Source organism: Lathamus discolor, chromosome 2 (assembly GCF_037157495.1).
Source record: "Lathamus discolor isolate bLatDis1 chromosome 2, bLatDis1.hap1, whole genome shotgun sequence".
In the NCBI taxonomy this organism is placed as follows: Eukaryota; Metazoa; Chordata; class Aves; order Psittaciformes; family Psittacidae; genus Lathamus; species Lathamus discolor.
This window is the reverse complement of record NC_088885.1, coordinates 119,516,134-119,532,212: the sequence shown is the minus strand read 5'-3', so window position 1 is coordinate 119,532,212 and position 16,079 is coordinate 119,516,134. Positions and strand designations below refer to the sequence as shown.

At 38.1% G+C, this 16,079-nt stretch overlaps 1 protein-coding gene across 3 annotated transcripts in view; it reads left to right on the top strand.

The window, feature by feature from the left end:
• ATP6V1H (ATPase H+ transporting V1 subunit H) overlaps positions 1-16,079 on the top strand; it is a 45,958-nt gene that overhangs the window by 15,301 nt on the left and 14,578 nt on the right. For all 3 annotated transcript variants that reach the window (XM_065668261.1, XM_065668258.1, XM_065668260.1), the window contains exons 5-12: positions 716-829; positions 1,882-1,986; positions 2,876-2,929; positions 5,672-5,769; positions 8,129-8,321; positions 11,350-11,528; positions 12,309-12,434; positions 13,881-13,982. In XM_065668261.1, the coding sequence (XP_065524333.1) occupies positions 716-829; positions 1,882-1,986; positions 2,876-2,929; positions 5,672-5,769; positions 8,129-8,321; positions 11,350-11,528; positions 12,309-12,434; positions 13,881-13,982 (971 nt within the window). The remainder of the gene's footprint in view (positions 1-715; positions 830-1,881; positions 1,987-2,875; positions 2,930-5,671; positions 5,770-8,128; positions 8,322-11,349; positions 11,529-12,308; positions 12,435-13,880; positions 13,983-16,079) is intronic.

Genomic DNA, 16,079 nt, shown 5'->3' with positions numbered 1-16,079 from the left:
TTGCATTGCCTCTTTGTTCTGCTTTAAGGGGAATCATAATAGCTACATATCACAGTGGTTATTAGGAGAGATGCTTGAAGAAACTGCACAGTGCCCAGGTTCAGGTGCTTAATGGTCTCTTGTGGTTCAGCCTAGAAGCCTTGGAGAACAGAGTTCTCTGGTGGCTATGTCCTCTCCTAGATATGCAGGTTGCCTGAGATAACAGCTGAATCAGTTGCAGCCTCATCTGGTGGAGAAGAGCTCACTTCCTATTGAGAGGAATGGAGAGGCAGGACTAGCTTACATCTCTGAATTTTCATTTGAAGCATACATAGCTATGTTGAACAGGCTTTTGTGTGGAAGTAGCAATATGGGGAAAACTTTGTATGGACCTGATTGAACATAATTGATTGAAGAGTAGTATTCCTCTGGAAAATGACAGTATTTAGTTTCTCTCTCATTTCTCTCATTCTGCTTGCTTGATCAAAAGGACATCCATTGTTACTCAAGCAGGTGTTGGAGTGCTAAGATCTAGCGAGAGTTTTAAAGGTTTTCTCCCTGTCCCGAATGTCTAATCTTAGTGGTGAACTGAAATGAACTGTATCCAACTGTCAGTCTGAAAAATTACTATGGGCTGTTACAAGCCAGGATACACTCTGGTAATATGTGCCAACATGGAAAAGCAAATAACTGCTTTATGTTGAGTGCTTTTACAGGGCTCTCCCCATTTTTACAGGAAAATCATCAGCGTGTTTCTATCTTCTTTGATTATGCAAAACGTGGCAAAAACACTGCGTGGTCCTATTTTCTCCCGATGTTGAATCGACAAGATCTTTTCACTGTGCATATGGTAAGTTTTAAATGAACCTGTTCCTGAAGATGGTAGAGAAAAATGCTGTGTTTATTTTAGTTCAGAGGACTTTTGGAGTTTGAAGCTGAATTACTGCCTGGACTAGAAAGTTTTCCTGTTGCAATCTAGGTGAGCTGTATCTGGGTGATACAAGCTTCACTTGGCCCCCATTTTAGAAAGAAAAGTTACATTGTTTATTGGCATTTTTTTTATTCTGGGAAGTCAAAGCAGGTTTTAAAGGCTTAGAAAAGCAGGTATTTTTTGATTAATTAAACGTAGTGAGACATAACTAAAAAAATTCATAACTGCCAGTGCTCCTCATGCTGTACAAATATTAGAGTTTCTTATCCTGTGAAAGGGAAATACCTTTATCTTGATTAACCTTATTCTCTGATATGCTCAAACTGGTACAGTGCCACTCAAAATCTGCTTGAATATGGTTTGTAAGCATACTGGGGAAGAAATAATGTGTGCTCTTGTGGTGGCTTCACCCTGGCTGACAGGAAAGCTCACACTCAGTTGCTTGCACAGTCCCCACAGCAGGACTGGGGGGAGAATTGGGAGGGCAGAAGCAGAAGAACTTGTACGCCAAGATAAAGACAGTTTAGTAAGAGAAGGGGAAAGAAGGGAGGGAATGGAAGCTGAAATGAATCCAACAGAAAGGAGTGATGAAAAGCAATCGCACAGCACCAGCAGACTGATGCCCAGCCAGTATAACTTTTTGGTCAGCTCTCTCACTGTGTCCCCTCCCAGCTGCTTTGTCATCACCATCCCCTTTACCCCCCTCCCCGCCCCTCTCCCCCTCCCCCCCCCAGTTTACTTGCTGAAAGTGTAGAGTAAGAAACAGAGAAGTCCTTGATGTTGTTCGAGTACTGCTCAGCAGCATCTAAAAACGTGGTATGCCATCAACACTGGTTCAGTCACCAGCCTGAACCACAGCATCATGTGGTCTGCTGTGAAAAAAAAAATAAAGTTTCCAGAACTTATAGGACTTCTCACTGAATCCTGAAATTGTTGCATTTGAAAAATCCGTTTACTGAATTCTTTTTCAGGCAGCAAGAATTATTGCCAAACTGGCTGCCTGGGGGAGGGAACTTATGGAAGGCAGTGACTTGAATTACTATTTCAACTGGATTAAAACTCAGCTCAGCTCACAGGTAAAAAAAACTACTCCTGTTTAAACACTACAGTGACTTTGGAGACTTTCTTAAAGAATATAGATGTGTGAATATGGCATATTTTTGGCTTTCCTTTTTTAAAATGAAATTTTACTTTGTCATTTTTAAAGCTAAATATCCTTTATTCAAACACCTAGTTTTTAACTTAATATTTTACATTTTCTACTCCAGTTCTTGAAATGTAAATTAAAAAATAAGGCCTTTTGTCTTTTCTGTTGGTTAACTTTTTTTTTCCTGGACACTGAGGAAACATTTGAAGGTTTTCTGTATCCCTGTATTGTTTTGTTTCTCAGCTATTTGCTGGGAAGAAAAATCACGTGGCAACAGGAAGTGAACATCAAAACTTTTTTCCAATTTGCTGTAGGACAAAGCTTTTATTTTCAGTCCTGTCTCTTGAAACTAGAGAAATCCTGACTTATTTGACAGTATTTTTGCGCCGTTAGCTCAGTATGAGCTGCTTACTGCTGGTTAGTGCTTCAAAGATGAATTGTTCTCCTTTCTATTTGTTTTTGGAGATTTTGCCTTCAATCCTTATCAAAACCCAGTGATTTGTCATTCTTTAAGGTAGTGTCATAGCAAAAGAGAGCAGTTTTCAAATTCTAAGATGAAAATGGATTAAAGTCTTTAGTAAATTTACACTTAAATAAATAAAAATCGTGATATACCAGGGTCGGGTCCAAGCATATTCTTCTAGACATGATGGTTTGTGTGTGGAAATTCAATACAGTATATTACCATAATATATTGCACAGGAAAAGAATCTATCAGATTCTTAATATTTTTATGACTAGAGAGATTGGAGAGTTGAAAGAAACTTGGTGACAACTGTTCCATAAGCATGCTTTTAAACTTTAATTTTTTCTGTTAGAAACTGCGTGGTACAGTGAGTTCTGTGGAAGCAGGAGCAGTCTCCACAACTGATGTGAGTATATCTTTGACATATGTCAATTTGCTATTTTGGACAGGTGATACCGAGTCATCAGACTAAGGTGCAGAGCTGTTCTGGTGTCTGTAATAGAAAGTACCTCTAATCAGAACTGTACAACAACAGAGTGCCAGGTGATGGCGCCAAGAAACAAAAGTACTTTTAAAATACGGATTTCTCAGAGAATGCTGGCAGTGGAAGTATTTTCCAGATGGGTTTGGGTTTTTAAAACTGTAGAGGTTTTAAAGCTTGAAAAAAATAAATGCAATTAATTCAGTATTTTTAAAATACTCTCTGTTTAGCACTGAACTATTGAACTTGTAGAAGAAACCTGGCACTAAGAAGCTCTTGTGATGTGAAGAATTTAGAAAGGGCACGTCAGATATTAAAAGCTAACATTGCCCCTCAACCAGTGTAGCATGAAATGGCAAGAGTGCTTTCAGGGCTGTAAGCTTTTCATATTTGAATAGCTTAAATTCAGGTGAAAACAGATTGTCCTTTTTCGGTATTTATTTGTACTAAATTTTGTGTAGTTATAATGGTGGTTGAGCTTGGAGATGAACTGTGGCAGGATAACGAACAAGTGATCATTGTAACTGGATTTTCTGTTTTGCTGTGGCACAGCAAAGTGGTTTATTGTGGCTCAATGTTGAGTAGAATTCAGTTTGGTCTTTTGTTCCTTTGCAACCTGAAAGTGTTCAGTTTTTCAGAAGACTTAAATATGAACCTGAAATTTTTCTTCTACGTGTAGTCATCGCTTTAAAGGGTTAGCTTCATGTTAAATTGCCACCTGACTGGGGTTTAAAATAAAAAAGATGAAAGACTGTTATGCATGACCTTGGATAAGGGGTAAAATCGCAGCCTGAACGTAGGAGTTGAACTATTTCAGTATTTCATGTACAGAATAGCACACAGAACTGTTAGGTTTTGTTAGGCTGACAGCCATTGGTCATACAGGCTTAAAAGAGTAAATAGTTCTACAGTATGCAACACCACTTGCTATGGAACTGTGAGCTCTTCTAACTTGTTTAGAAATCTGTACTCATTGTACTGTACTCCTGATTGGATGTACTGTATCACTTGAGGGTTCTGATAGTGCAGATATGTTCTAGGATAATTAAGTTGGGTAAGTGTTGTTTTGACTTTGTTAGTGTTCTGATTGCAGATCTAGCTTGTGCAGGATTCCCAAGCAGGTCCTGACTAATTTATTTCAGAGTGAATTAGAGCTGCAGTTGTAGCATTTTACGCAAGAGATGAGGGCTGGGATCTATTATGAAATTTTAACTATAACAGTATTGAAAGAGAATGCTTTTATGACCGACTCCTTAAAAAGAAAGCTCCAAGTCAGTAGTGCACGAGTTAGTGATGCAGATAAATTAATACATTATTTGAGGTGGGAGGGCTGCCTGTATATTTATAGCTGGTTAATTTGCATGGTATGTGAGAGTGAACCCAGGGAAACGAATGTTCTGTGTGATGATTTGGGCCTAGATGTTCAAACTCAGTTTTTCCGTAAAGGTCTTAATCTCTGTAGAGAGACACAGAATGAGTTAATCTTTAAATTTTATTTACTGTTTCTTTTCATGTGGTATTGCCTAAATTCTTCACTCCATTAAATGTTTGAAAGGCTTGACCTTGGTATTATGTGAGTGATCTACCGTAAGATTTTCAAGATACTTAGTAAAGAAAAAGGATTATAGAGGAAAAACAAACCCCACAACATTTTATCAGCAGCATATCTGAGTATTGGTGAAGATGATGTCAAAAGTTGACTGAGAACAAATAAAAAAATGCTGCTTTAATTGTGCCTTGGGATCTCTGTTGCTGTAGTGGGAGGACAATGTGTTGGCCAAAACCCGTTTTTTAACTGCTGCCCATTTTATGTATTACTGCACAAACAAAAAGAATGCTTTCCAAGATGAAAAGCTGCCTAATGATTCTGTTCTAGTGACTGTTCATGTAGGAATCTGAATAAAAATAGAGCTCAGTGGTGCATCTTCATGCTTTCCTAATGGGAAAGTTTGTCTAGCACGTGTTTGTATAGCACGATATACTATGCTAAGCTTTTAATGAAGAAAAAAATAAAATGTAAAGCTAAACTTTGAGGATGATTTTGCATAATCATTTTTCTAATGGTGTTGTTTTGTATAAATGCACCTCTCATTATGATAAGCATGGTACTTACCGTGTGGCACACTCATAGGAAGATACACAATTGTAATGACACCAGTGCTGTTTTGTGTTGGAGAACGGGTGTAGGAAGAGCCTGAGTTCAACATTGCCTTTTCTACAATGACCTCTAGTAAACTTCTTCAAACTGGTAATCACCTTGCTGGTTTATTTCCCAAAGTTTGCTCAATAGAATAACAATTGACTCTGTAGATGAAGACAGAAGACAGCCTTCATTCATAGATACTGAAAGAAGGTATATTCAAATGGGTTATAAAAATCTGTTATGGTAATGTAAAATGGTATCACTTGCATAATACTTCTTTCCTTTTAAAAACTCTTCATTTATGTTTTACTTCCCACTTTTTCTTGTGGGATTATTGTTTATTTATCTATTTTAAATAGAGAGATGTAAAGCATTATAATAAGAGTGAGCATGTTTGACTTGGAAATGTCATTGGAGAAATGCATGTTGAAGTATGACAATAAAGCCCAGTCTGGAAAGCTGAACTTTGGTACTTATTATCTAACTCTTCTTACAAAAAGTGGTATGTTCTTCTCTTCACCTAGAGTTCCCAGTATGTACAATGTGTTGCCGGATGTCTACAGCTGATGCTCAGGGTCAATGAGTATCGCTTTGCGTGGGTAGAAGCAGATGGAGTAAATTGGTGAGCATTTATTTCAGTTTATATGGATATACATACACACACAGTAGCACATTTCCCAGTGACCTCTTTTGGAATAGAACTCTCTTGCAAAAGACAGCTGATCTGTTTGAGTACAAAGCCTGTTTGTTTTCAAACATTAATACAATCAAATAGACAAACGAAACTTGCGGATACAGGTACCAGTGTTGAAGAATGCTACTTTCCACTGAGAACTGCTTTAATAAATATCTGAACAGAACTATAACCATTTGTCTTCAGCTAAAAGTTCTTTGCTTATTATTTGAGTAAGGACTAATGAAATGAGTTTCTGCTAATCTTCCTTGTCTTTCGGTTTGGAGTTCAGTATGTAAATATTTGTCAAAGGAGAAACATGTTCTGGAGCTATGCTCAATTTTTTTTTTTTTATTCACATGGCTTCAAGTAGGTAATTATTGTCATAAATAGCTCTGCGTAAGAATAGGAAGTTGTCACCTTATTTAAGATATGCTTGTCTATATATAACTTTTCTGTCGTGTGTGCCTCTATTTGGGTTGGTGGAAAAAATACCCCCTATGCTGAAATGGAGAAAAATCAGAAGTTGCCTGTGAAGCGAAAGTTCAAATGATGTTCACGTGTGTCAAGATGACACTATTGAAACAAACTTTTGCACCAAAGAAACTTTTTATTTTTTTTAATAGTCTTAGCTATTTTGGAACGCAGCTCTAAACTGCTTATTAAATTTTCAGAACTTCAGCTGACTTAAGCTTCTGCATGATTTCTTCTTGGACTATTTGTTGTTTAGCAGTGCCTTGTGTATCTGTGATGTGTTATATCTATTAGCTGTTTTCTGAGAACTCACTTGTTAAATAATGACTACTTTAGCTCATTTCAGACACTCCTGTGGAGAGATACAGTTAAGGAAACATTTTCAATTTGTGTAGATTTTGTTCTGTCTGTTTACTTCTTCTCCTTCATAACTCTGAAAGGGTAGTTTTCTTCGTTTCTCCTAGAATGACAAATAATGCTGTAAACATGCCAGTAGAAAAAGTCTCAGTGAACCTAAAGATGGATACAGTACATCAGTACACATGAGTGTCCTGGGTTCAGCAGTAGCAGTCATTTTTCTTCTTAGTAACCGGTGCAGTGCTGTGTTTTTGACTTCAGCCTGGGAACAACGCTGTTAATGCCAATGTTTTTAGTTGCTGCTCGGTAACAATGCAGAGGAAGCAGAGACAGGACACCTGACCCAAACTGACCAAAGAGGTATTCCATATGACAGCACGTCATGCCCACTATATAAACTGGGGGCAGTTACCTGGAAGGCTAGATCACTGCTTGGGTTGGGCTGGGTATCGGTCGGTGGGTGATGAGCAATTGTATTTTCTTCCCTTGTTATTTCCCTTATCATTATTATTATTGGTGGTAGCAGTAGTGGTTTGTGTTATACCTTAGTTACTGGACTGTTCTTATATCCATCTGTGGGAGTCACATTCTTTCAATTCTCATAAATATCATAAATACAATTAGACTCACTCCAGTCAGATCTGTCATTATCTCAACACTTCATGCCGCACGTTGGGCACCAAAAACAACTGTCGTGGTTTAAGCCCAGGCAGTAACTCAGAACTGCTCGCTCACTGCCCCTTCTTCCTCCCCCCCACTCCCAGAGGGATGGGGAGGAGAACTGAAAGAATGTGACTCCCATGGATGGAGATAAAAGCAGTCCAGTAACTAAGGTATAACACAAACCACTACTGCTACCACCAATAATAATAATGATAAGGGAAATAATAAGGGAAGAGAATACAATTGCTCATCACCCACTGACCGATACCCAGCCCGACCCAAGTGGTGATCTAGCCCTTCCAGGTAACTGCCCCTAGTTTATATAGTGGGCATGACGTGCTGTCGTATGGAATACCTCTTTGGTCAGTTTGGGTCAGGTGTCCTGTCTCTGCTTCCTCCTGGCTTCCTCTCCTCCCTGGCAGAGCATGAGACTCACAAAGTCCTTGATCAGAGTAAATGTTACTGAGCAACAACTAAAAACATCGGTGTTATCAGCATTGTTCCCAGGCTGAAAGTCAAAACCACAGCACTGCACCAGCTACTAAGAAGGAGAAAAATGGCTGCTACTGCTGAACCCAGGACAATGGGAAAAGCTGTCATGGCTGTAAAGCTAAGGAGAAAATAACTATCTTCAAAAGATGGCTTTCTGAACGAGCTGCTTGCACAATGGTAAATACTGGTACAGAATTACTGTGAAGTAAATACTGTGAAACATGCTTTGTACGCTCATCTTCAGCAGCTCTTTGCAATAAACTCCTGTTAACGACTTTTAATGTTTCAGGGTGGTTCAATGTATATTATGTTAATCTTTCAGTATCATGGGGGTCTTGAGCAACAAATGTGGATTCCAGCTCCAGTATCAGATGATTTTCTGTGTGTGGCTGCTGGCATTTAGCCCTCAAATGTGTGAATATCTCCGGCGGTATAATATTGTTCCAGTGCTGTCAGATATTCTTCAGGAGTCTGTCAAAGAGAAAGTAACTAGAATCATCCTTGCAGCATTTCGTGTAAGTATCTGTTGACTTCAATCTCACTGTGCTTCTCTCCCAAATTATGAGGTCTCAGATGTTGCTGATGCACAGCTGTTTCTGCTGGACTGTATCAGTAAACTGGATTGAAAGCTTAATTCTTTTTTATTTTTTTAATGAACTGAGTTTTGCTACAGGTAAAAGATGCTATTACAAGTATAGAAGTCTGTTATGCAATGTCTTTGTAAAATAGTCGACTAAAGAAATCTGCTAACAGAAGCACTAGTGATTTCCCTTCTTTAGTTTAAGATTTTGTTTCTACTGGTACTAGTGTGAAACACTGGTTACTAATACTTGATAAATTTATCCTTATGAACCGTTAATTAAAAAATATTATTTTAAATACATTTGTCCAATTTACTGACTTAGAAATTGTTTGTATCTACTAGTCCAAACCACTTTTCTTGGTGGCTCTATGAAGATGAATGAGAATATCCATGTAAAAGCAATTAGTTGACTTCTTGTGTCCATCGCTGGTCCTATTTAAGATAATTTGGAATAACTGAGCCACTGAGGCTCTATATTTTCAATGTGAGAGTACCAGTTTATGTTCATGGATGCTAATTGTGCATGTGCACATAGTTTTATGTGTATGCTTGTCAAGTGTCCTGTATGTAATACAGGAATGTTATAACAACTTGTAATCCTATTTTAAAACAGGATTTTTATCCTGAATAGATGTAGACGTTGGAAACTGTTTTCCTTGGTGTTGATTATGTTCCAATAGGAGATGTTGCAAGCAGATTAGGATGGCAAGAGCAGAACTGTTGCTTACTGACTTGCTGATTAGCAATCATAAGCTGTGTGGAGGGGCTTACTCTGTAACTTAGTCTCTCTAGTCAAAAGCATCTGCCACTTAGAAAAATTTCTGTTGAAAGCAGTCAGTGGCATGAGGCATTCAGTAGGGGCTATTCTTGTTATGCAGACCTCTGTAGGTGTCCTAGTGTTCTTTAGGATCTTTATGTTAGGATTATGCATGGGCGTATAGCAAGACAACTCGGGAGGGGCGGAGGGAAGCTGAGGGGCTAGGCAAGTCCTAAAAAGTAGGAGAAATAATTGCTAGTTCTTAAATTTTGTGGGTTTTACAAGAGGAGACAAAAGTGAAGCATTCTTTTAATAAATAAAGGCTTAGAAAGAGTAAGATGGTTCTGTTCCAGGCTTCAGGGAAATTAACTTAGCTGGGTTTTTTTTTTCTTCAACATTAAAGACTAGTGTTGGCATGAAAATGAGGTTATAAACTGGGAGCCAAGAAATAATAGATTAGAAATTAGACATCAGACCTGTGAGTTCTAAAGGGAAGTTAAAATATGTAGCAGAGGCAAAATAGCCCTTTTCGTTTTTTTAATTTGGGGGGGGGGGGGGATTGCATAAAGGACTGGGCTTGATGACTCCTGATCATCCCTACTGCTTGTGCATTGCTGAAGGTATGTCATGAGTTTTGGCAGCTTACATACGTCTCCTCTACTACTTGATTTCTCCAAATCTGACCTGTTTCACCTCTTTGGCAGGTTGGTTTTTTTTTTCTGTAAAGCAACTTTGAATCAATTACTTTACCTATTAAAATGTGGGGGTGTTTTCCTCTCATTTTTCATACTTCCGTCTTTTATGTGTTTTCCCCCTGCTGCTCATTTTGTACCTTTAAGATTTTTTTTTTATCACTGAGTAGTTTACTGATCCATTCTGTTTAGTTACGTGTTCGTGTTTGTACTCTCCTAGCTTTATCCGCTCCTTGAGCTTGTTGAATATATTGTCTTTGAAGGTTCATTATTTGTTCTTTTGCTGTCATTAGCACTTTTAACTCCAAATAATTTAGCATTACTTTCTGTAAATTACCTTTTACTTCTCAGTTCTCTTACTGAAATAGGAATGTGGGGTTTTGCACATTAAAGCAGGAATATGGCTTACTTTCAGTATGCAAGTTTAAACTTTTACTTGCAGTGTTCTTGCAGCTAATATGGTGTCTGGTATCTTAGAAACCTGAAGAGTAATGGTTCTGTGACATGAATGAGGATGATGGAGTCAAATTCCTTCTGTATTGTTTCTTTGCTTATTCTGGTAGATGTTAAGGCTTCTTTATATAAACACATGTTCTGTTAAGTACTTTGTCTTTTATATGGAATTAATGTTTTCAGCTTTATCAAAAAGTGCAGGTGTCTAGCTCTGAACAACAAAATTTGAAGCTGATTAAACTGAGTAGAAGTGTAATGAATAAATGAGACTGAACTTGGCTATTGCATTCTGTGCTTGTAATTCCAGTCTTACCAACAAGCTTCAGTTTGAGTAAAAATGTTTAGTTGGAATACTGCCAAATTCAAAAGGCACTATTCTAATCCAGATGGTAACTCTTGAGTTAGAAAGATGACTTCAGATTGTTTTTTGTTTGTGGGTATTCTTTTTTTGCTGGGGGATGACAGGGGGAGGCTTTCCTGCTTTATGCTATTGCTGCATAGAAATCTAAAACTATTATCCCAGATAAAAGTAGTTGCTTATAGCAGACAATTTGGGACTTGGGATATAAACCTTGCCTTTTTCTTTGATTAGTCTTTGCAATCAGCCCAATTTGATCTGGAAAATGACCAAGGCAGGTGCATTAATACTTTATAGTATTGAAGGTAGGACACCATCTAGGGGGGAAAAAGTGTAAATGACCGAAGTTGAATTCAGCAGTGGTTTTGTTTTCCAGCACATAGGTTGCTTTACTTCTGCCTTGCAAGACAGAGCCTTTTTTTTTTTTTTCTTTTTGTGGTAAGTTCCTATTCATCTGCTGTAGTGACAGATATGGATGCTCCTCCTGCATTGTAAGGTCAGTCCTAGGCAATTTATGCTACTAAATGTAGGTGTAAAGCAGCCACTGTGTGGTAGACTCATGCTTGACTTCTTTGGAATGATTATTTTGGGGAAGTGGCCAATTCTGTCAATAAATTAAAAAGCAACAATAAGAATTTCTTAAAAATAACCACTTTGTTTCAAAGTAGTCTGGTCTTAAAGTGAATTTTTACTTCCTTAGAATTTGTTAGAGAAATCTACTGAGAGAGAAACTCGCCAAGAATATGCTCTTGCCATGATTCAATGTAAAGTTTTGAAGCAGCTAGAGAATCTGGATCAGCAGAAATATGATGATGAAGACATAAGTGAAGATATCAAATTTCTACTGGACAAGCTTGGTGAGAGTGTGCAGGACCTTAGGTATGCTTTGCAGTGAGAACTTTTTTTTAAAAAAAGCCATTATATGAACATTGGTAATTTTTTTTTTCTTTTTTTAAGGCTAAATAACATCCAGAATTAGGATATATAAATGCTAGTTGATAAGGTAGAGCATACAGAGATGCTGGTTGTAGAGAAAAGTTTCATATTCTAAGTGTGTATTTACAAGCTGAATAGGAAATAAATCTTCACTTTTGGCTACATCGTCTTTGTAATTGATAAATTGTTAAAGGACGTCAGAGGAATCCTATAGCAGTTCCAGTCTAAGCTGAAGACTACCTGATTAGGGTACATTTTACTGTCCAGATAAACTCAAGTTTTTATTAGCGTTTGTCTAGTTCTTGCTCTTATGCATAAATTGAACTGCATATTGTATGAAAGACAAGGACTGGGATCCTCGGTTGGGGAATTTAAATCCTAGCAAATGGGTGAAACAGCCAGTTAAGTTCCTGAATGCTGTGGTTGTGTGGCTTGTTTTTTCCTCTGTTTGCTTGTTCTTCTTCAGGAATTGTGTTTTGGGGTGGATGGAGAGGTATGTTTGAAAACAAATCATTCTCTTGCCTTTCATGCCTTTCATTATTTTTAAAGTGTTGAACTCTGGGACAGGGCACAGTTCTTGTACTTTGCAGGGAGATGACTTTCATATTTGTCATAGCAAGTTCTGTTCCACCTTTGTCTTGATAGGGGCAAGCTTGGGCACACAGTTCAAACTCTGTTCGTAGAAGCTTAGCCAATGCTTTATTTAGGTCTTATATGTTGCAGCTCCTTCGATGAGTACAGTTCTGAGCTCAAGTCAGGAAGGCTGGAGTGGAGTCCTGTACACAAGTCTGAGAAGTTTTGGCGGGAGAATGCTGTAAGACTAAATGAGAAGAATTATGAGCTACTCAAGTAAGTTAAATAACAGAATTCTTTAATATTTTCTGTTTAACTGAACCTGTGTCTAATGTTTGGCGTTTCACCATGAAGTAATGTCTAGAATGAAACCAAGTCAGAACTTCTTGTTATTTTTAGAATATATGGTTCTTACTCATGGTTAGTTTTGTTCAGAACTAGAATTGTTTATTTGCTTTTACTGTCCAAAATGTATGGATGATGATGGAGGGAGTATGTCTAGCTTAACTTGCATACAAATTTGTGCTGTTGACTCTTTTTATGCTTTCACTTGAAAAAACAGCTAGACTAATTGATGTAATTAAAAAACTTTTACCATACCTTAGTCTTAGTTTTGTGTTCTTGTTGATCTGTGTAATGTTCTCCTATCTTTTGAATACTTGGGGTTTGAAAGTTGTGGCAGCGTCCCATGGAAAATCTGACTTGCTGCATTTCATTGCAGTCTCATTATTTTGTCTTGAGACTTTATTTGATATACGTAGATTGTTAGATTAAGCGAAGCTGAAGCTCATCTTTCTTTTTGGAGTTAAGGACTTATTTGCTGGCTTCTAAAAGTATGTACGCTAAAGATGTCTAGGCTTTAAGCAGCTTGTAAGAGCCCTCAGATATTTAATTGCATTGTTATTAACTGCTAATGTGTTGTTCTCCTTGTTGAGCATTTGCTAATAAGTGCCAGACCTAACAGAAAATTGGCAGTCTTGAACTCAGAGTTGTTCGTGGTTGTACAAACCAAGGAACTCCGTGTGCTGCTTTGTTCTCAACTGCTACAGTGGCTTTTAATTTTTAAACAGTTCTGCATAGCAGTGTTTTCCATAAAACTTTGCCCCTTTTCATCCTTTCCTGCAAGAGCAAGGTTACTGTTATAAGATGAGGGGAAGAACAGGGCTGGAGAAAGGCTGATAGATAGCAGGCTTGTCATACCCACCTTGCTGCGTCACCAGCAATGTCGCCTTACCACTCTCTGAATCCATAGTGTGACATCCTGAGTGCAGGAGCTGGGAAAAGCATGCAAGCAAGACTGGGGTCTGTTGTATAACAAAAGCAGCAGCATCTGTTGGCCTTGTGTAGGCATTGTGCTTGTGTTCCACCCCTGTTCCAGTCTATAAGTGTTTATACATTTGGTAAGTACAGCTGATATTGAACTCAAACCTGTTGATCTTGAAACATCTGTATGAAAAAAGGGAATACCTTGTAAACCTTAGGTATAGGTATTTGTAGATATAGCTCACTAAACTCAATCTAGTGAATGCTTTAATTCTGTTAACTAGGGCAGGATCTCCATTGTTTTAAGTGCAACTGCATATTTGGAAAAAGTTCCATTCTAGCTTTGCTGTTTAGGTGACTTGTATTTTTATGGTTATAGATTTCATTATTTTAAGCTTAAACCCAAAGCAAAACTCGAAACGAAAGCCTGGGACTTGATTGTTTCCAATCCTTTCCTAGAATCCTGACAAAACTTCTGGAGGTTTCTGATGACCCACAAGTGCTGGCTGTAGCTGCTCATGATGTGGGAGAGTACGTACGACACTATCCCCGTGGGAAACGGTAAGAAAAATGCCAACATGTTGTTGCTTAAGAGACTAGCTAGAGTATATCCTTTGCTTGTGGCTTTTTTTTTTTTTTTGCATTTATATTAAAATATGCTACATAGAGGTTGCAGGTTGTGTTTAAGTTTAATGCACTAGGAAGATGAGAAAACACAAACTAGATCAGGTGAGAAAATACAGACAAAATCTTTGGCTTAATGTATTTCAGTGTCTCTTAACAGTGATGGGATCCTATGTCTAAAGAAGTCTGAAGTTGTTTAGACTAAGGCAAAAGACATGAACCAGAAGAAATTAGAAGAACTACCAGGAATTTAAGCAACATCATTCTTACCTTCTACTATGACTTACTGGGCTTACAGTAGGGGTGCACTATTTCAGTAATTAAGTCTGTTTTGTGAATTAAAACTACAGGTACAAGATTTCTTTTCTCACAAACAATTGCTATTATAATTTCAGTGATGTTAGCACATATTCAGTTATCACTCTTCTATTTTACCATGTTTTCTTTTAGCTACACAAATACACATTTTAATGAAAGTGTTAATGTTTATTGTCAACCTGAATTCCTGTCAAAATACACAGACAGACGTTTCTGCGTATGTTTATTTTTTTTTAAACCTGTGAGCAAAGATGTTTGCTGAATAATTGCATCTCTAAGGTAAATAGCGACCACTGAAGCAGAAAGAGGCCTTTGGATTTTGCAGGAATCATGCTCGTCAGTCACCCAAAGGGACATGTGACTTAATTTTTGCAGCAAAATAGTGTTCTGTTTCTGACTTCTGCATATGGTTTAATGAGGAAGATGAGGATGGTCTCCTAGGCATGTTGGGAATGTCATGAACACTCCAGTCTGCTGTCCTGACAGTAGTAGAAACGTGAACAGCAGACCGAAACTTCATGTGTATATATGCTAAAAACATTTATTCACTTAGAAAAACTCACAGCCTTTGTAGTCTTGTAAGCGTCCTGAACTGAAGATATTTTTAAAATATTGGAACAGATTAACTGGGTTTTGCTAATTAGCTTCTGTGTCTTCCGAAAGAGATTTATGACAACTGCTATTTGTAGGGAAAACAAGATATTCTTCAGTAAGGTGTAAACTTGCACTGTTGCCTGCAAGTAGCAAATCTAAAGAAGCTTTGCTACTGGATGCTCCTACTTTGAGCTGCCCTTTGTCTGAAACCATTTTATTAGTGACTTGCATAATCTTTAAACAGTTTGGACACATCTGTCCAAATCTGGCATAATGCTTGGGCTAGTTTGGCCATGCAGTTGCTGCCCAAAGCAGTGAAGTCAGATGAGTGGATGAACAGGCCCTGCATCTACATCTGTAGTTGGGAAAAAGTACTACTGGTGGGACCACAGCGCTGCTCAACTATCAGGGTGTTAAACCTATTCAGAAGTGCATCAAACTTTGAAAAGAGTGGTCACTAGCAAACAAGAACTATTATACTACTATTCTAACCCACATTCTTCTATCAAATTCTTATACTTCAGCTGCTTTCTACTTACAAACTTGGCTTATTTAACTTTCTGTTCTGATGGACAAACTAAAATGCGTCAATCTCTTTCTTTTAAATAATTTCCTTTGTAATAGAGTGTATTCTTACTAAGCATGACATCAGCAATTTTAGGACTAAAAGCTTAAAATACCTGAGGACTGTATGTCAGTTCCCACATCAATTTCTTACCCTGATGCATAGAATCATAGAATGGTTAGGGTTGGAAAGGACCTTAAGATCATCTAGTTCCAACCCCCCTGCCATGGGCAGGGACACCTCACACTAAACCATGCTACCCAAGGCCTTCATCCAACCTGGCCTTGAACATTGCCAGGGATGGAGCATTCACAACCTCCCTAGGCAACCCATTCCAGTGTCTCACCACCCTCACAGTAAAGAACTTCCTCCTTATATCCAATCTAAACTTCCCCTGTTTATGTTTTGACCCGTTACCCCTTGTCCTATCACTACAGTCCCTAATGAAGAGTCCATCCCCAGCATCCTTATAGGCCCCCTTCAGAGATTGGAAGGCTGCTATGAGGTCTCCACGCAGCCTTCTCTTCTCCAGGCTGAACAGCCCCAACTTCCTCAGC